Source organism: Daktulosphaira vitifoliae, unplaced genomic scaffold (assembly GCF_025091365.1).
Source record: "Daktulosphaira vitifoliae isolate Bord-2020 unplaced genomic scaffold, ASM2509136v1 Scaffold_2, whole genome shotgun sequence".
Classification (NCBI taxonomy): Eukaryota; Metazoa; Arthropoda; class Insecta; order Hemiptera; family Phylloxeridae; genus Daktulosphaira; species Daktulosphaira vitifoliae.
Window position 1 is genome coordinate 32,589,264 of NW_026099573.1, and position 22,027 is coordinate 32,611,290.

Sequence of the window (22,027 nt, forward strand, 5' to 3'; positions counted from 1 at the left end):
TTTACAACAAAAAAATTGAACACAAACGAAGTAACAGAGTACAATGTGAAAACTAAGCTATTACATACTTCTCTATTAATGAGTTGCGAGTGCGCAAAACCTTATTTGTGGATCCTCAATATGCTAATAGTCATTAAAGACAATTGCTGGCAAAAAAATAATAAAAAAAGTACGAGAAAATGCACACAAACACTAATCTCTAGCGTTTTGAAAACTCAGTCAATACTGTTTCATTTGGAAAGTGCATTCATATTACTTAATAATTTATCGCCAATGGGAAACACGAGCACTCTATTTCCAACATTAATGTCGGAGCTTCAATGTCTAGCAACCGAATTATCGATGGAAAGTGATATTGACTATGAAAACGTGCTAGATAAAGTCTCAAACGAGATAGACCTAAACAATTTAAATGTAAAAAACTATGTAGATTTTAACTGTGACAAAGATCTATACACTTCGTTCGATGTTGAAAATTTAAAAAAATTATATCAATTCGAATTAAAACGAACACCAAATATGTGTTCGTGGATTGAGTTCATAAGCGAATCTATCCAGAACAAAACAAATGAAACCATCCAAAAATATTTCACCTCTCTTGGATTCAAACTCAACAATGAAAACGAAGCAATTTTCATATAAATTCAAAACATCATTTTAAGTTAGACAATTAAAAGTAATTTTTTTTTATTAAATGTAATCCATAATATTGGTATAATTTCGTATAAAATACGTTTCAATAAAACATTTTATTTAAATATTAAATGAAAATTTTATATAAATATTAATAAAAATAAAATTAATTTCAATACAAAGATGTTTTATTGTATTATTAGTATTATAGAATGTCTTTTTTAGATTATATGTCTTCGTACACAATTTGAATGTCATCATTATCACATTAGTCACTACTTAATTATTTAAAGTCGACTCTGTCTTACAATTTTACAGGATTTTACACTGGCTGTCGACCTGGCGCAACCTTATTAAGATTGAAAGCGCCAGTAAAGAAACAAGATGTGTTTCGTTAATTAAGTTCCCGTATGGTCACCCATCCGCGAACCAATATTAAACAGTGCAGCTAAACATCAGCGTTAAGGCGGCGTCTGAATGATTCAGTGCCCAACACTACGCCGCCATAAACAATTCAAATATAATTTATTGTATTTGAAAATTCAATTACTTATAGTCAAATATTAATATAACATTTAAAATTTTATAAATTGAATTTAATTTAAAATATTTATGTTCTATAAAAATATATAAGAGTTGAAAAATGTTGTGTATTCATAATGGATTTTCGATGCTTATTCTAATCTGACTTCAGAATTTTTCTATCACATCTAGTTTTTCAGATAATTAATAATTAAGCGAGAATTTTACAGTAAATTGGTATAAAAATATAATTTTTTTTTAACTTCGTTGCGAAGTTGAAAACATATTAATGTTACTTTGATTTGTTTTTTTTATTATTTTTGTGCCTATTACAACTTATTCTTTGCTTTCACTGAACCGATTTGATAAATGAAACGTCATAAGATCACAAATCGTATCTAGTCAATGTCCACACAAAATTGAAAAATTTCCTTCATTCCACGTAAATGAAGGAAATACCCAAAATAACTTTTAAAATCGCTATTTTTCACACAAATATTTTTTTTATACCATAACTTATTGAAAAATGAATGCATGATAACACCTTTTTTATAAATCCTTAAGATATTTTCCTATCATTTGGTACACATATATTTTGGAAATCTACTATTTACTTGCCCACGGAGGATTTAAAATAGCAATTTTGGCATAAAAAATTTATTTTTTCAACTTATCTTCGAAGATTTGCATAAATACTGAGGCTTTTAGAGAGAAAAAATTGTGGGTTACTGGACTTTCGTGGTGAAAACGGACAGCAAATAAAATTAATAAGTACGATTTTTATGATAAATTGTGGAATTCAAGAAAATTTAATAAATTGTTGTAAAAAAACTTATTTGAAAGTATTTTTAAGAAATTAGTTTAAAATGCATTGGTGTATTTAGAAAGAGATGTTAGATGAAAATACCCCATAACTTTTTATCCGAAAATATTTATTTTAACTACAAATATATATAACTTTAAAATTTAATTTCTTTCTTTTTAAATTTGTACGTTTTCCAATATCATGAAAAAAAGTTGAGATCCACAATATGTCAATTGTAGCATATATTAAATGGATGCGCTACCATTGAAATATTTAAAACTATATTCCATATGTTGTTTTTTTTTTTTATTATTTGAAATTGTATAATCTGTAATGAATTTGTTTACAATAAGCACAAATGATGTTCAACCGTATGTTGTTAAATTTTATTTTAACCTATATTTTTTTGGTTATTAAATTTTTTTTACTCTGACGCGGTTGTTTTTTATTATGTCTGCCACCGCTTATTTTATATGTAAATACTTGTGTTTTACTAATTAGTTATAATCTCAAAAATTAGAGGAGAAAAAATCAAATTGTAGATTTGAAATCGGCGCAAAAAATTTATTAAGAAAAGTATATTTTTGAATTTCCTCGAATTACCAGTGTATTTGTTCATAGTTAACTAATCATTAATTTTTGAAACGTTTTGCATCATGCCCTTCAATTTTTGTACACGTTTCCCATTTAAGTAACAAAATGTACAACTACTTTTAATTTTTTATAATTTCTCCATTATAAATTGCAATATTGAATTATTGAATATTAAATTCATACTTATTTTAATTACTATATTTATTCAAATATCATACACAGTGGCGGCTCGTGGCTTGGACGAAGGGACGATCGCTCCCCTAACTAAAATGAATTAAAAGAAGAAAAATAATTGTATTTCCTTAATTCTACATTTTTATTAAAAATGCAAATTTTTAAATAGTAAAATAGTTCTAATACATTTGTCGTGTGCGAACATTATAGTAGTTTCCCTCAGTATATGTGTGTACTCATTCACACACGAGTAGTGTTTAGAAGACCGGCAGCGTCGTATACGGTAAAATATCAGTGTATTACTAGTTTGGATAATTTATTTTTAGAATTAACTGTTTGTCGTTANGGTACTCATTCACACACGAGTAGTGTTTAGATGACCGGCAGCGTCGTATACGGTAAAATATCAGTGTATTACTAGTTTGGATAATTTATTTTTAGAATTAACTGTTTGTCGTTATAATAGTATAATAGCTATTTTTGTTATTCTCATTTCTATTTTCTATTGCGAACTTTAAAATAATAATACGTGTTTTATTTAATTATATTTAATTTGACAATTTTTTATACTTATGACTAGCGGTATTATATTTAAAGTCACATCCCCACCACCGGTACCCACGAACCACCACCACTGATTATACTTAAAATACAATAACTGCTTATCTAACTACTATAAAAAAAAACCTATAAATTTTATTTATATGTATTACAATACTTATACAAGTATTTGAGGTATTACACTAAAAAATATATACAGTTAACAACATTATTGTTGTTAAATCAATATATTTTAATTAGAAAAAAATGTTCATCTTGATAAACAATCTATTAAGCTAAAATAACTTATTTATTTATTTATCAAAAATATTTATTTAATTAACAAATCTAATATGTTAACGATACATTTTATTGTTTTACAAGAGTTTTTACAAAAATATTTCATAACAAATCAACTACTAGAACATTGTATCACGGATAGGTTAAGAAACGCAGTGAAATTATTGAGTGTCTTTTTAATAAAGTACACTAAACAATCTCATTTTATGCTCTAGGTCAGATATATGTACATATACTGGTATAGCATGAACCACATATAACAAAAGACACAGTTATTTTGAAAATTTTACGGTTTAGATGGCTATGATTTTACTTTTCAATTATTCATCCGCTTTGTACATGTAATGTGTATCATTAGAAAAAGAATACTTAATAAAACGATTATTATAATTGATATGTCCGTATAAGCTGAGAGCTATTGAATGCATTGCATCGTGCATTCTTTTATGTGGCGTATCATTCAAAGAACTCATCATTGTTTTAAAAAGATTTTTTGTCTATTCTAACAAAAGAGTATAAGATATTGTTTTGTTACAAAATTTAGTGGGTGATCATCTAAAAACCATTTATATTCCACAAAATGTATTTAAGAAGGCAAATTTTTGACAAAAGCATCTTAATTTTTGTCTATTAATTAAAAATTATTTTCATAGAATTCTAATATTTTAGTCATTTTAATTTCGGTTATTTTATATGAACTAGCTCCTTAATGTTAAACTACTATATTTTAATATATATATAACAAGTACAACTTGTAATATTTATACATATTACAGCAATAATTATTGAAGGAATCATAACAGCCAGTAATTGAATAAATTAAGATTATAATGACAGGGAATTTAATTATTATTTTTCAATTAAAATCATATTCATGGAAGTGAATTACCCAGATTAAGATTTTCCTGTGCTAAAACCTAAACTAAAAAAATACATTCAGTACAACATTAATGATGCAACCAATTTTTATTTTTATTTTTTTTTGAAGTACATCTTTATATAATTTTATTAATTCTTTTTTATCAAAAACTGAAATCCAATAAATTGTACAAAAAAAAATAAGTTATTAACAATATTAATTTAAGAATTGCTTTTAATTTTGGCGAAGCCCGTTATTCAAAGGAAAAAACTTTTACTGCTCCATCAAATCGAAATAAAAATTTATCTGTAACACAAAATTATTTCAATTACATAGAGTTATGTAATTAATAGACGTAACAATTCCTATCCTCTCTTTTTAACATCTCATATGATTAAAACTTTTTAACATTTTCAAACCCTCACATCCCAACAAATTTTTTTTTTAAATATTCCGCTTTTTTCCTTGATTGATCGAATAAAAGTTATTATTCAAGTTTTATCATTAAACATTAGATTTTTTCTAAACCAAAATTAATTTTGAGGAATATTTTTTTGGTTTATTTAAGTAGTAGTTGTTTTCCGTTTTATAAGTTAATACATATTTGTAAATTCTATTATTTATCCTTAATGAGAGAACTACTTTATTCTTTTCAATATCATAATATTTATTTTATAAACTTAAATATTAAAAGATGATTGAACTAAGAAAATGACTGGGTGATAAAAATTTTCAAGATTTTGAGTAATTGGTCAGATACTTGATCTCCGCTTTAGGACCCGACATTTACACGGGATATAATTTTTAAGCATATTTTTAATCGGTACACGGTTTGTAAATATTTTTTAGTCAATAATCGATATTTATCTGGGCCTTACCTAAAAAATTTATTTTTAATATTAATTTATAGTCCACAGGGGAAGATTCAAATTGACAACCAAAAACTAACTTTTTCAACTTTTGAAAGTGTTCCGGACATACTGACACTTTTATATATATCTTAAATTAAAGCTAATGTAATATACTTTATTTTGGAAAAAAAAATTTCGGACTTTATTTTGTCTTCACAGTAAAATGGCTACCGTATACTATTTTTGTGTTAAAATTCTTGGTATTGAATTTTAATTTATTTTAATATACCTTATAAGGGAAGTACACTGATTTTCATGAATAGTATATAAATCTAATTTACATAGAATATGAAGTTAAACTTCTTTCAATTTTTTTTTCTTTTAAGTCGAAAAAATTAACTTTAATATTAGAATTAGCTTAAATTATCGATTTTATCAAACGATGAATGCGACAAACGTTTCCTATTTTAATGAAAATTTATACTTGTTCCAACTATGCCACGTCCACACTATGCAGTGACCCCACTGTGTTATCGCTATTTTTTTTATATTTCTTTGATAAAAATATATAAATAATTTATTTATTAAATTATAAAAATATAACTAATCAAAAAATAATAAAGTTTTAAACATTGATATTAACATTTTAAGTAATATATAAAATTAACTAAGTAATAGAGACGTATTAGTTAGTACGTATAGAGTTGTATTTGTATAATTAAATGCATATTTTGTACAAATGGTTAACATATATTAGATTATTCTTGATATTTGCATATTAAGATAATTGATGATAATTCCAAAATTTTCGATTTAAATTATAATTAAAATCGCATTTCATATATATATATACGAGTTGAGGTATTTATAACAATTAAAAATTTAATAGAAGTATAATACAATTATAATTTGTCAATTGATTCACTGAAGTATCTATCAAATGTTCTTTACCATGATTCGCTAACACCGATAGTTAATTACAGTTATTTTTGATATAGATAAAAAAATTAAATGTTAATTCCACAACTGACCTTAAAGTAAGTGTTAATTTTCCTTCTGCATAAATTGGCTCTCGAAATCTAGTGGTTTGTTTCGTCAGTGATGGTCTTAATTTTTGAAGTAATTCATCGAAGGATTTTATACTCATATGATAGTACTCAACAAATTTGTCGTCATACATTCTAATTTTTGATAGAATTCAATGAATCTTTTACTCTGTTCCCTATTGGAATTATGAGGATGAACATAATACTTCCGTTTTTCATTAGGAGCGTTTTAAAGATCAAATGGTTCAGCAGGAGCTATTACGCGAGTAGTAAAATTCTCAAAGTTCATGTAGAGTAAAAGAAGAAGTTTAGTTAAATGAATGTTTTACTCGTATGTATTCACACAAAGACTGTATAACCCGTAGATGTTAAAACTTAAGGGGTAGTAACTTTTAAAATGATTACTAATTGTTTCAATATTAATATTTTAAGACTACAAAACTAAAAAAAAGTTCATCTTTAGGTATAAGAGGCGGTCAAGTTTTATAGTCCTAGATGACAAAAACTATATTTATGTGAAGAATTACTCTAATAAGAGAAGTTATTTATTAAATATATAAACTAACCTAATTTTATAAGTTTATTTGAACAATTAAAGAACAAATTTCACTTGTAATTTTAACTTTTAATGTAGCAAAATATAAATTGAAAACTCTATTTAATACTATTGAATATATTAAAAACATTAATACATACTTGGTTAAAAATCGTAAAATAATAATTAAATAAAATGAGAAGTTCTGTACAGCGTAGTAGAAGACAACTGAATGAATAAAATATAAATTATTGAATTATCAACAAAAAACGCGACAAAACAGTTTTCAAACCGTTCAGTGTGACACGTGGTGATATAACCGTACGGCGCTACCGTCTAGTGTCGGGGCTCTTACCTTCCAGGTATCAAAAAATTATTTTTATATTTAAATAACCGGTTGGATAACACTCTGTAAAAAAATATGTAATACACAAGCGTAATTTATTTTTCTGTTATCACTCAACGCAAGTAGCGCCCAATTGATTAATTGTTTTGTTAATTTGTACTCGCTGAGGAGTATTGATATATTTTATATGTAATGATTTATATTTATGTAGTAATAGAAATGTTTTTTTTTTCATAAATTTTAATAATATTCAATAATTATATTTTAATTACTATGTAGCTATTATTTCAACCAATACTTGAAGGATTTTATTAAAACCTTTTTTCGAAATGATCATTAAAATATTTTGTAATGGAATATTTTCAATCATTTCTAGGGTGAAAAAAATGTTGAGGAGGCCAAATTTCATTTTCTCCCAACTTCAGATAATTTTTTTACAAAATACACATGACTTTTCTAAATTTTTAAGGTAGCGAATTCGGAATATGGTTTTACCGTAAATGAGAAGGGAATATTAGAAAATTAATATTTTGGCCAATTTATTCATCAATGCTAAATTTAGCTACTCGGCTTTTCCCGGTACTCGATTTGTAAGAATATTCTATTCGGTTTGCAAGCCTTTTGTTACTCGGTTTTTACTCGGTACTCGGTTAGTACATGCATTTACTACCAGGAATATCTCTAATAATTATGTTAGCTTTTCAAATGATAGCAAATTGGTATGATAGCGAATACTTTTAATTATAAAATTTGTCTACATAGTTTTGTTAATTTAATGTAATATATATTTTTTATCTTTAAATAGATCAATTTTTAGTATTTATTATTGTTGATGTATGTTAGGTTGTATATTTATTAAGTGTTTAAATCGATATTCTCCTCAATAAAGCAAACGTAACATATTCATCAGTTAAATAATACAAATGGTTAACAAATTTATCAACGGCTACTTCAAACACATTTTTATTTCTTTTTTCATATATTTTTAACTCTCTTAAAAATTGATGTAATTTAAAGGAACAGATATGGCGTCAACTACGTAAATCATATACTTAATATATCATTAAAGTGTCTGGGTACCGACCGTTTTTTAATAAAAGACAACCCGTTTTTGTTTCAGCAGTTCTACGAAACTACAATGTGATAAAAATTCTCAAAACAAATCTGAATTCAGCATCATGTCAGAATACTTTTTTTTAACTATGATTCTTTTGACCTTTAAGTATTTTCATTTTTTCAAAATAGATTTTTGTGTTGAAGAAATCGTAATTTCAAAAAAGTGATCTGATCGATACTATTGTTACATAATGCTAATTTCAGATTTGTTTTAAGAACTTTTATTGTGCCAGTAGTTTCGTCGCACTGATGGAATGAAAACTGGCAGTTTTGTATGTCCAAACTAATGTTTTTCAAACAGTATCTGTTTTATTTGACGTACTCGTGTGCGTTATCCGCATCCGCTATTTTATTGTCCTTAGAGTAGCGTGGAGCAACACGTTTTTTATAGTTATGTAACTTCGAAATAATCGATGTCATATGCTTTAACATGTTGATTTTAAATATTTAATTGTTCATACTAGTCATAAATAATTTAATTATTTTTATAATCAATTAAAATTTGTGAAATCATGACACACGTCTATAGACATTTACAGTGGACCTGGTGCTAAGCTATGGATTTTATATTACATTAAAAATAAATAATACATAAATGAGGGTCGTTATTAAATCAATATATTTGTATTGTATCAAAAAGTAAGGTGGGTACACAAAACCGGTTTTTTATAGACTGTAACACAGTAAAAATACTCCCAATAATAGACACTCGCTCTAAAAACCAAATACTTCTCACATAACGACACTGTATTTATATACAATTGTATGACAATTTATAAAAACGGCAAATTGCCTATTTTCGACTGTTGAAAAAGTTCGGTGCCCAGACGCCTTAATGTTAAAATAAGTAATTTGGGCTAGCAAGCTTTATTCTAATTTAATATGTAAATGTTNATTTGGGCTAGCAAGCTTTATTCTAATTTAATATGTAAATGTTGTCAAGTGATTTAAAATTCAAAATCTTTTACATATCCATCCTTCTTAATGAGTTAACTGTAGTGCTTATCAAGAAGGGAAATTAATAACTGAACCATTAAAAATTTTAATAATTTTCGAAAGAGATGTAAAATTAATAGAAACTTTTATAGCAAAACGAAAGATGAAATTAAAAAAAAATTTTAATTTTAGTTTAATATACATAATTTATTTTATTTTCAACATACAATGTGATTTTTTAAAAACGATATCCCCATTTTTTCATTAATTAATGATTCTTTTATAAAAATTTACAAATTGAAATTTGATTTATTTTTATAAATCATTGTAAATATCAAGTTTAATGTAAAAAAAAAATTATTTCTAAGAACAGATATTAGAGGGATCCTATTAATATTTTTTTACTATTAAATAAGGAATGGAATGGTCTAAATAAAATATTGACTGGTTGATAACCAGTTTATATTGTAATCATTTCAGTTAATGTAATTTTTAGCTATAGTCGAGGGGGGAGCGGAACATTGAAAAATTTTTATCTGTGTCATGGTAAAAATATAACGTCACTAAACTCTACCTCACTCCTCCTCAGCTTTTTTAAACCATTAAACGCTTAAATCCCAATTTATAACTTTTTGATATACAGGTTAGTAAGTATTTAGCGTTACATTTATTTTTAACAATTTTTACAATTTGTGACGTATCATAAAAACAAATTTTCTTTTATAAAAAAAAAATGTTTTATTTTTATATTTATTTTTTAATCTTTTTATATTTCAATATAATTATTATTTTTCACTCTATTCTTATATAAAAAAAATGTTGGTTGATAACAACTAGTATTAGTACTTAGTGAGTTACAAGTATTTAAATATTTAGATTGGGTATGTAAAGTGGAAAGAGACGTGCACATAGAACAGTATGAGTTGTACCTACGGGCCCACTCAATGTATTAAAATGCTTGTAACTCAGTAAGTATTAATCTAAAATTTGCTATCGCACATCTAAATTTTTTGTAAGAAAAGTTAAAAAACGGATATATTAAAATTTATAAAAAATAAAACTTTATTCCTTATTTCAAATAAATAAATAAAAATGTATATTTAACATAGGTCACAAACTGTAAATATTATTTGTAAAAAAGGTAACTTAAAATATTCACAGGATCAAAAGTTATTAAACATGTCAAAATCTGGTGGGACATTCTGTATAAGTGCTATTTAAGATTTTCAAGAGAAGATTGTTTATAGAATCAAGTGTGTGTGTGTGTGTATTATAAAATACACACACACAAATAATATTTAAAATAAATACACCCATACAGTTTTCTCGATATTTTTAAATAATTACACATTTTAATTGAATCCATTTTAGTTTTGTTGCGCAGCTGAGAAAGTATTGATATTACAATAAATGTATTTCTTTTTTGTGTGTGTGTATGTCTGTCTATATAAAGACACAGGATTGATTTTTATGTTGTGAAACTATTCAACGCCAATTGTTTAAAGAATTTCCTTTAATTTTTAAAATTTAGACAAATTTCAAAATTAAGCATTCATTAAAAATTGTAAAATTTAGAATTTTTTCTGTATTTAAAAATTATATAGAATTTTTATTAAAAAATCGAATTTGTATGAAATTGTAACACAACATACGTAAGATAATACATTTTCTTTTGCTATGCTATTAATGAAAATCCAATAACAAAATTGAGTACTATTGTTCATTAGTGGCTACATTGATCAGTATAGTAAATAAGGGCGTTTATATACAGAGTGTTGAGTAAGTCAGGAAACGGGTTTCTATTGTTCTCATTGTTTGTAACAATGAGAACAATAGAAACCCGTTACCTGACTTACTCAACACCCTGTATAACCGAAAATTGTGTTTTTTATTTCGTATTATTTCATAATGATTGATAATTATGATCTTAATAAAGATTTTTTAAAGATATTTTTTATTAATAAATTACATAACATGATGCAGTCAAAATTTATGCTTAGTATATGGAACTAACATAAATCGAACAAAAAGATATTTTAAGAGAAATTGAGCGGATAGCGTAAAGAAATTTAAATGAATCACCTGTATATAGTTTTTCTGCTCATGTATTGAAAAATTATAAAGGTAATTCAACCTGAAATTTTGACAAGTTATGAGAATGGTACTCATTCAAAATTAAATATAGTTAATTTATATGTATGNTCTATACAGTTTTTCTGCTCATGTATTGAAAAATTAAAAAGGTAATTCAACCTGAAATTTTGACAAGTTATGAGAATGGTACTCATTCAAAATTAACAATAGTTCATTTATTAATATGCATTTATTTAAGATGGGTATTACATAGATCAAGCAATAAATAATTTTAAAGTAAAATAAATTAATATAATTCTTTGATTACATAAATTATACAATGAAAATTTAGTATGTTTTTCTTATTTAAATTTGAAACTTAACTAAACAATCAGAATATCACTTAAAACTAAATTGAAGTATTTTACACTAGTTTTTTTTTTACAGGTTATAGAAACTTGTTTTTGTCATCTTGTCATATTCGAATCCAAGATCAGTGTAATTGATTTTAATTATATCATCGATACTATCGGTAATATATTTAAGAAGAAAATCAAAAGGTGTGGTATTTTTTTTTAAAAATTTTTTAGAAATTTCATTTTTTACGNATCAAAAGGTGTGTTATTTTTTTTTTTCAATTGACAACCATAAATTTCATCTAAATTTTTTTTCGTTGATTCCCTATCAAGTGGATCATTATCATCACCATCAACATACATGGTTATATAGCAATTTGTGTCGAAGATTATACTTTTTAACATATTGTCAATATTTACGTATAAAATATAGAACCTATCATCATTTAATTCTGTATTGATTTCAATTTCGTTAAAGTTATTCAATGTAGTAATTAAATCGTACAAAATTTGTTTTTCAACGCTTACTTTTAAATTGTCTATGAATTTTAATGCACTTAAAAAACATGTTGTTACATTTTTTGCTATATTAAGAGTTGATTTAAATTTTCTCATAAATTCTTTTTGAATCTCGATACTTTCTTCATCATATTTAATAATACAATCATTATTCATAAAAATTAACATTTCAGTAAGCCATTGTAAAGTGTTTGCGTACTCATAACTTATCAATAAAGATGTTTGTAATAGTTTTTCGTCCACATTATTTTCAGTAACAGTATTCATAGAATCACTTATGAGTAAATTATTAATATTTAAGACTTTAAGAGTATTAGTTTTGTACCAAGTGTATTTGTCCGAGAACGACCATTTTTCTACCTTAAGAAGTGAATTCAATATATCAACAACGTTTGTCTGATTACATGATGTCAATAAAAAACCACCCAACAAAATAAGCGAAAATGTTACAATAGTAAACGATTTCATAATATTTGTAATAGCAATTAACAAAATTTAAAAGTAAATTTTTTATTTTTCTAAAAGAACTATTANAGCAATTAACAAAATTTAAAAGTAAATTTTTTATTTTTCTAAAAGAACTATTAAAAGTGACAATCTTTTTTACTATTTATAAGAATTAAAAAACTTCAATTACATGTCATTTGACGTAATTTAAATTGTAATATAAATAAAGTGTTTCCTTTAATTTATTTGCTGTAGTATAATAATAAATTTGTATGATTTATTTTTATGTTTATGAAAATTTTGACACTTAATTTTATTTTATTGATTTAAATTACATTAATACCAATGCCTAATTGCTAAATTTATATAGTATAATACAGTATGATTATTTGTTATGTATAAGCAATTTACAAATTTTTAAATATATTAACTGTTATAAAAAATAGATATATCTGTTCTACAAAAAAATTTTAAAAAATAAAAAAACATTTGGTATTTTACTAAAAATATTTTTTTCAAATTGATTGAAAAAAAACGGTAGCACAGTGGGGTCGCGGCATAGTGGAGACATTGCATAGTAGAGTCCAGTATAGATTTAATCTGACAGTGATTAAAATCACTATCATAAGAAACGCTTCGATGCAAATCTGTAGATAGTGTTTCATTTTAATAATTAATGGATAATTGCAAAAGCAACATCAACTTCTATTAAAATAAAATACAAAACCCATAATTATCATACAAAAATAGTATATTTTTCAATATGGTANAAAAAAAAAAAAAAAAAAAAAAAAAAAAAAAAAAAAAAAACACATCATAGTAAAATTAATACCTTCTCCGCTTCGCATCGAAGCTAAAAAAAATTCTTATTTTTATATTTTTATAATTATTAATATTTTTGTTTTTTAAGAACTATGAAGTACAAAAATATTAAGAAATTATGAAACAATTTTATTCATTTTGATTAGATTGACTGTTATTTAATGTTTCAAGCTACAATACAGTATTATATTATAAGATAATTAGCTCATGATTTGATATCACTAAAAATTTTAATATAAAACTTTTAGGATTGTTGTAAAGCTAACAATTTAGGTATTCTTGAAAATATTCATAGATGACGGTTGATCATCAAATAGTTTTCAATTACTTTTTTTGATCAAACAATTCATTTATACTAAATGTAATAAATGACATGAGAATACAATTTTATGTTATGATAAAATTATATTTATTTAAGATTTTCAAGAGAAGATTGATATTAGAATCAAGTGAATCTTAATATTTATATCATATACAAAAGTTACTTATACTGATCAACAATAAACATAAAAATCCCAAACATCATAATAAAAACGTCATCGATGTTGAACCGTTTAATTAAAGAATAATGAGTATGTTTTATAATCCAGGTGCGCCTTTCACTTGTAAAATTTGTTGTTTTTTCATGCTACGAATTCAATACAAAATACTTAGAGCCGAATAAGATAAAATAAGAGACCAGTTTGAATACTAGGTCAAGTTTTTTAATTATAATTTTTTTTTACAAATTTGTACAAGTATTCTTTAATGTAAAAAAAAAAACACTCGTTTATAACACCCATTTATGTTTTTTTTTATTGGATTTGCCGATATATTTTGTTTGCGGTGAGTATGTAAAATGCAGGTGTGTTCATGTAGTGTACGAGAGAAATGCCCATGGTGTTTAAGTGTAGATAGGACCAACTACTGTGTTATAAATTATAATCTGGCATTGGTATACAAGCGTTGCAGTATAAAGATTAGTATCTGGATGGAATCACTACCATTACCGATGTTATTTTTCTCCTGTAAGAACTCGTTCAGATTTCAAATATGATATTGGGACGATGAAGTACACACCACACATAAAAACACTGCCACAATCGCGTGTAACAATGATATTGTTACAATCAAACGAGTTATTATTAATTTATTTATAATTAATTCCAATAGGAGAAGTTTTTTATACTGATGCATGTGTAACACCGCAGGATAAATTATTTTGTAACGTTTTAATAAAAAACCTCTTACATATTTTAATACATTAAACGACAAGGGTCTCCGTAATGTCTTAATCTACCGATAATGTTCTACTATAGAGATCGATCAAAGCAATGACGGTTATAAATTATTTTTCAAGATGGAGAGCGATGAAAAATCATACGATCACAGTTAGAATGCTCATTACTAATTTATAATAAGCACATATTTGGGGATATTTNTCTATAATAAGCACATATAAATACAAGTTTAAGTTATGAATTAACATCTCTATTTTTATTTTGCTAATTTTGCGATTTTTTCTAAGCAAATATCCCANTTTATAATAAGCACATATTTGGGGATATTTTGGGGTTATAAATACAAGTTTAAGTTATGAATTAACATCTCTATTTTTATTTTGCTAATTTTGCGATTTTTTCTAAGCAAATATCCCAATTATTGTTTTTTTCCCAATTTTTATGAATAAAAATGTAAACAGTTACAATATTTAAAATAAATGAACGCATACAGTTTTCTCGATATTTTTAAATAATTACACATTTTAATTGAATCCATTTTAGTGTCGTTGCGAAGCTGAGAAGGTATTGATATTACCATAAATGTATTTCTTTTTTGTGTGTGTGTATGTCTGTCTATATAAATACACTGGGTTGATTTTTATGCTGTGAAACTATTCAACGCCAATTGTTTAAAGAATTTCCTTTAATTTTTAAAATTTAGAAAAATTTCAAAATTAAGCATTCGTTAAGATATGTAAAAATTAGAATTTAAGAAAACGACTTAAACGACTCGATAACAATTTTTTGACCAGTACTTTAGAAGTTATTAACAATTTAATGTAATGACTTTAGGTAGGATAGGGTGCTGTTATTTTTATTACTAGACGTTTCCCGGCTGTACTCTTTGTCCCATCTAGGTATAAAAATGAGAATAACTTCCGAGGTGCAGGTCCAAAAGTGGTTATCGATCAGTCATTTTTTTTAATTAGACCACTTTCTATTGTATAAGCTAGTTTAATATGTAGTTGCTGTTTACAAAAATAAAGTTTACACCCTATAAGATATAAGGGATGGATCCAAAAATCATGAACATTATTTAATTATCATATGGAACTAACAAACATATTGAAAACAATTTTTTTTTTTCAAAAAACTTAATATTTTAAGAATAATTAAGCGGCTAGTGTTAATAAAAGAATCATTTTGTAGATGTATAGGTTATTGGAATAAACAGCGTGCTAACACTATTACGGGACTATTTTAAAATTGAAAGCGCTTTTGCTTTATCATTACCTAAACGCTTTAAATAAATAAGTTCAAACAATGTTTATACAATTTTAATAATTTTCAATTTTATTTATTAAATTAAAAAAAACAGGAATATCTAATGCAAATTATATAATGATAAATGTGCACCGCCTAGACTTCATAATACGTGACACAAAAAAGATTTCCGTGCAGCTTAACTAAATAAATGAATAGTATAATAATAATGCTATGACATATTTAAAAGTGTATGGATCAACATTATTTTTTTATGAGAAATAATATTTTCTAATAATCCCTTTTGCATTCGACATACTTTATCTTAATTAGGATATTAATAATGAACTAGCAGATCATGTAGCTTTTGGAATAATCCACCAATTTTTTAAAATTAAACACTATCTAAAGATTTGCATCGAAGCGTTTTTTTTTTTATAGATATTTTAATCACTGTCAGATATCATTATACTTGATCCAACTATGCAACGTCACCACTGTGCCGCGACCCCACTGTGCTGGGTTTTTTAAAAATTATTCACTCAAAAAAAATATTTTTAGTAAAATACCAAATGTTTTATTATTCTTTTTCTCTATTTGTTTGTAGAACAGATATATCTATTTTTTATCACAGTTAATATATTTAATAATTTGTAAATTGTTTATACATAACAAATAATCATACTGTATTTTACTATATAAATGTAGCAAATAGGCATTGGTATTAATGTAATTTAAATCGATAAAAATTTTCATAAACAAAAAAATAAATCATACAAACTTATTATTATACTACAGATAATATATTAAAGAAAACACTTTATTTATATTACAATTGACGTCAATTAAATGACGTCAAATGATATATAATTGTAGATTTTAAATTCTTATAAATAGTAAAAAAGATTGTCACTTTTAATAGTTCTTTTAGAAAAATAAAAAATTTACTTTTAAACTTTTTTAATTGTTATTACAAATATTATGAAATCGTTTACTATTGTAACATTTTCGCTTATTTTGTTGGGTAGTGTTCTATTGACATCATGTAATCAGACAAACGTTGTTAATATATTGAATTCACTTCTTAAGGTAGAAAAATGGTCGTTCTCGGACAAATACACTTGGTACAAAACTAATACTCTTGAAGTATTAAATATTAATAATTTACTCATAAGTGATTCTATGAATACTGTTACTGAAGATAACGTGGACGAAAAACTATTACAAACATCTTTATTGATAAGATATGAGTACGCAAAAACTATACATTGGCTTGCTGACATGTTAACTTTTATGAATAATGATTGTTGTGTTAAAAATGTTGAAGAAAGTATCGAGATTCAAAAAGAATTTATGAGAAAATTTAAATCAACTCTTACAAAAGCAAAAAATGTAACAATACGTTTTTTAAGCGCATTACAATTCATAGACAATTTAAAAGTAAGCGTTGAAAAACAAATTTTGTACGATTTAATAACTACATTGAATAAATTTAACGAAATTGAAATCAATACAGAATTTAATGATGATAGGTTCTATATGTTATACATAAATATTGACAATATGTTAAAAAGTATAATCGACGAGATAGAAAAATATTTAGTTAGGTTTCATAATAATGGTAGTGATCAACTTGATGGGAATTTAAAGGAAGAGAAATTACAAAAAACATATAGGAATCAAATAATAAAAAATTTTTGTTACGTAAAAAATGAATTTTCTAAAAAATTTAAAAAAAAAAATAGCACAACTTTTGATTTTCTTCTTGAACACATTACCAAAAGTATCGATGATATAATTAAAATCAATTACACCGATCTTGGATTCGAATATGACAAGATGACAAAAACAAGTTTCTATAACCTGTAAAAAAAAAACTAGTGTAAAATACTTCAATTTTGTTTTAAGTGATATTCTGATTGTATTAGTCTAGTTTCAAATTTTAAACAAGAAAAACATACTAAATTTTCATTGTATAATTTCTGTAATTAAAGAATGATATTAATTTATTTTACTTTAAAATTATTTATTGCTTGATCTATGTAATACCCATCTTAAATAAATGCATATTAATAAATGAACTATTGTTAATTTTGAATGAGTACCATTCTCATAACTTGTCAAAATTTCAGGTTGAATTGCCTTTATAATTTTTAAATACATGAGCAGAAAAACTATATACAGGTGATTAATTTAAATTTCGTTAACGCAATCCGCTCAATATCTCTTAAAATATTTCTTTGTTCGATTTATGTTAGTTCCATATGTATTTTTATTTATCTGTTATAATATAATTTTTAGGTCCATCCCTTGTATATTCTGGATTATTAACTTTATTTTTTTAAATGACAACATTCATATTAAACTAGATTATAAAATAGAAAATGGACTAATTAAGAAAACGACTTAAACGACTCCGATAACAACTTTTGGACCAGTACTTTAGAAGTTATTAACAATTTAATGTAATGAATTTAGGTAGGAAGGGTGCTGTTATTTTTATTACTAGACGTTTCCCGGCTGTACTCTTTGTCCCATCTAGGTATAAAAATGAGAATAACTTCCGAGGTGCAGGTCCAAAAGTGGTTATCGATCAGTAATTTTTTTTTATTAGACCACTTTCTATTTTATAAACTAGTTTAATATGTAGTTTCTGTTTACAAAAATAAAGTTGACAACCCTATAAGATATAAGGGATGGATCCAAAAATCATGAATATTATTTAATTATCATATAGAACTAACAAACATATTGAAAACATATTTTTTTTTTTTCAAAAAACTTAATATTTTAAGAATAATTAAGCGGCTAGTGTTAAAAGAATCATTTTGTAGATGTATAGGTTATTGGAATAAACAGCGTGCTAACACTATTACGGGACTATTTTAAAATTGAACGCGCTTTTGCTTTGTCATTATCTAAACGCTTTAAATAAATAAGTTCAAACAATGTTTATACAATTTTAATAATTTTCAATTTTATTTATTAAATTAAAAAAAAACAGGAATATTCTAATGCAAATTATATAATGATAATTGTGCACCGCCTAGACTTCATAATACGCGACACAAAAAGATTTATGTACAGCTTAACTAAATAAATGAATAGTGAGAGCTTGGAGTGCTTAATATATTAAAAAATAAATTTGATATTTTGATATTATTAGACTAATAACTGGCACAAGTATCTTCATAATATCAAGTAACTAATATCTACTTTAATTTATACTGCTTAGAATTACATTATCTAGGTCTTATTGTGCAGCTGGTTTCAACTACTCAACGCACCTCTGGGGTCCATAATGTTTGGGGTAGAGAGCGTTTCTAATAAAGACCTATCTTTTTTATTTTATTCATAGCCACTTTGTCGACCGTTTTAGTAATAAGGACATNAGCCACTTTGTCGACCGTTTTAGTAATAAGGACATTCCCATACATCTTTTAGTTTCAAGTTACTTATTATACAACTTTTAATATTTTTCTTTTATTATTGTTATATGATTATTGTCTTCACGTCATTTATTTATAATTCTTTGATTACAAAAATGAAAATTTTGTATGTTTTTCTTGTTTAAATTTGAAACTTAACTAATACAATCAGAATATCACTTAAAACTAAATTGAAGTATTTTACACTAGTTTTTTTTTACAGGTTATAGAAACTTGTTTTTGTCATCTTGTCATATTCGAATCCAAGATCGGTGTAATTGATTTTAATTATATCATCGATACTTTTGGTAATGTGTTCAAGAAGAAAATCAAAAGGTGTGCTATTTTTTTTTTTAAATTTTTTAGAAATTTCATTTTTTACGTAACAAAAATTTTTTATCATTTGAGTCCTATATGTATTTTGTAATTTCTCTTCCATTAAATCCCCATCAAGTGGATCATTATCATCATCATCATCATCTTCATCATCATCATCATCATGACACATATCTATATAGTTTTCTGTGTCGTCNTTATCATCATCATCATGACACATATCTATATAGTTTTCTGTGTGGTTGATTATACTTTTTAACAATTTGTTAATATCTACGTATAAAATATAGAACCTATCATCATTTAATTCTGTATTGATTTCAATTTCGTTAAAGCTATTCATTATATCACTTAAATCATACAAAATTTGTTTTTCAATGCTTACTTTTAAATTGTCTATGAATTGTAATGCGCTTAAAAATCGTGTTGTTACATTTTTTGCTTTTGTAAGAGTTGATTTAAATTTTCTCATAAATTCTTTTTGAATCTCGATACTTTCTTCATCATTTTTAACACTACAATCATTATTCATACAAAATAACATTTCAGCAAGCCAATGTATAGTTTTTNTATTCATAAAAGTTAACATGTCAGCAAGCCAATGTATAGTTTTTGCGTACTCATATCTTATCAATAAAGATGTTTGTAATAGTTTTTCGTCCACGTTATCTTCAGTAACAGTATTCATAGAATCACTTATGAGTAAATTATTAATATTTAATACTTCAAGAGTATTAGTTTTGTACCAAGTGTATTTGTCCGAGAACGACCATTTTTCTACCTTAAGAAGTGAATTCAATATATGAACAACGTTTGTCTGATTACATGATGTCAATAAAACACCACCCAACAAAATAAGCGAAAATGTTACAATAGTAAACGATTTCATAATATTTTAATAACAATTAAAAAAGTTTAAAAGTAAATTTTTTATTTTTCTAAAAGAACTATTAAAAGTGACAATCTTTTTTCTATTTATAAGTATTTAAANAAAAGGTATATTACAGGTATATTATTTAAAGTATTACTGTATTAAAAACTTCAATTATTTGAATATAACATGTCATTTGACGTAATTTAAATTGTAATATAAAGTGTTTCCTTTAATTTATTTGCTGTAGTATAATAATAAATTTATATGATTTATTTTTTTCTTTATGAAAATTTTTATCGATTTAAATTACAATAATACTAATGTCTATTTGCTACATTTGTATAATATATTACAGTGTGATTAATTGTTATTTATAAATAATTTACAAATTGTCAAATATATTAACTGTGATAAAAAATAGATATATCTGTTCTACAAAAAAAAAAATAATATGAAACATCTGGTATTTTACTTAAAATATTTTTTTTGCCCTAAGTCTCTATCCCATTTATTTGAGGTCTACTCTACCTTACAATGATTTAACATCATTTATGACTTCTGTCGACCAGACGCATCCTCATAATGGATGAAGGAATAATTCATAACGTTTAATTTGAAAATATTTTTAAGTTGAATGAGAGATAATCATTTAACCAAATTCTGTACAACTTAATTTTTTAACTAATGGAACAATTCTAGGGGTATATTTTTTTCAAAAAAANATACTTAATACTTAAAACAACAATTGTAAATAAATTATTTGTATATACCAATTGAAATTATTATAAGGACTGTAAGTAACAAAATCTATATTATATTTTATAATTATATATTACATAACTAATACTAATTAGTAGAGCTCGGATGTTTATCACCAAAATTTAATTAAAATATGCATTTAAAAATGTAAAAATATGCAATTATATGCCTTAAAATATATTAAATATACCAATTTTTCAATAACTATATGCAAAAAAAAAGAGGTTAATATTAATTCGAAAAAATTTTTATACCTTTTTAATGTAAATTAATTAAAATTATTTTATTACAAAACACACATATTTAATATGAAAAAAAAATTATAAATGTATTTTAAATATCAGGATTACACTGAATTACGATAATTTTGCTGATGTTTTCAAATTTGAACGACCTTCGACGATCTGACAGTATGTTTTTATAAGTTGAAAATGACCGCTCCACATCTACAGAGTTAATCGGTGCGTGCTTAAAATTAACGATGTCGTTAGTTTCTATAACTTCAGGTAGTCCTTCAAGTGATTCTGTTTCCCCATCTAATATCTTAGAAATTTTTGACAATACTTTATATCCAGAATTTTTTTCCAAAACATTTTGAAATTTTGTGTATATTGTTTTACCTTGAGAAGCTGATGCTGCAACTTCTAATTTTTCTGAAACGGTATTTATAATAGTAACCGATTTGGATAAA

General features: G+C 24.8%; 1 protein-coding gene and 1 long non-coding RNA gene across 8 annotated transcripts in view; one reads left to right on the forward strand and one right to left on the reverse strand.

Moving 5' to 3' along the window:
- Positions 1-4,608: 4,608 nt before the first annotated feature.
- Positions 4,609-22,027, reverse strand: part of LOC126899873 (uncharacterized) — a 42,509-nt gene continuing 25,090 nt past the window's right edge. The window contains exons 3-4 of one of the 7 annotated variants that reach the window (XM_050675117.1): positions 19,591-19,703; positions 11,575-11,777 (exon numbers count right to left, since the gene is read on the reverse strand). In XM_050675117.1, coding sequence (XP_050531074.1) covers positions 11,772-11,777; positions 19,591-19,703 — 119 coding nt within the window. In that variant the 3' untranslated portion in view covers positions 11,575-11,771. Of the gene's footprint in view, positions 4,734-7,229; positions 7,269-10,741; positions 10,769-11,358; positions 11,392-11,574; positions 11,778-19,373; positions 19,704-22,027 lie in introns of those variants that run through there. The other 6 variants (XM_050675119.1, XM_050675120.1, XM_050675123.1 and 3 more) reach the window with 6 other exon arrangements.
- LOC126899883 (uncharacterized) lies at positions 11,775-12,214 on the forward strand. Its single transcript, XR_007702739.1, has 2 exons — positions 11,775-11,890; positions 11,947-12,214. It is a non-coding gene; the product is annotated as an uncharacterized LOC126899883 (long non-coding RNA).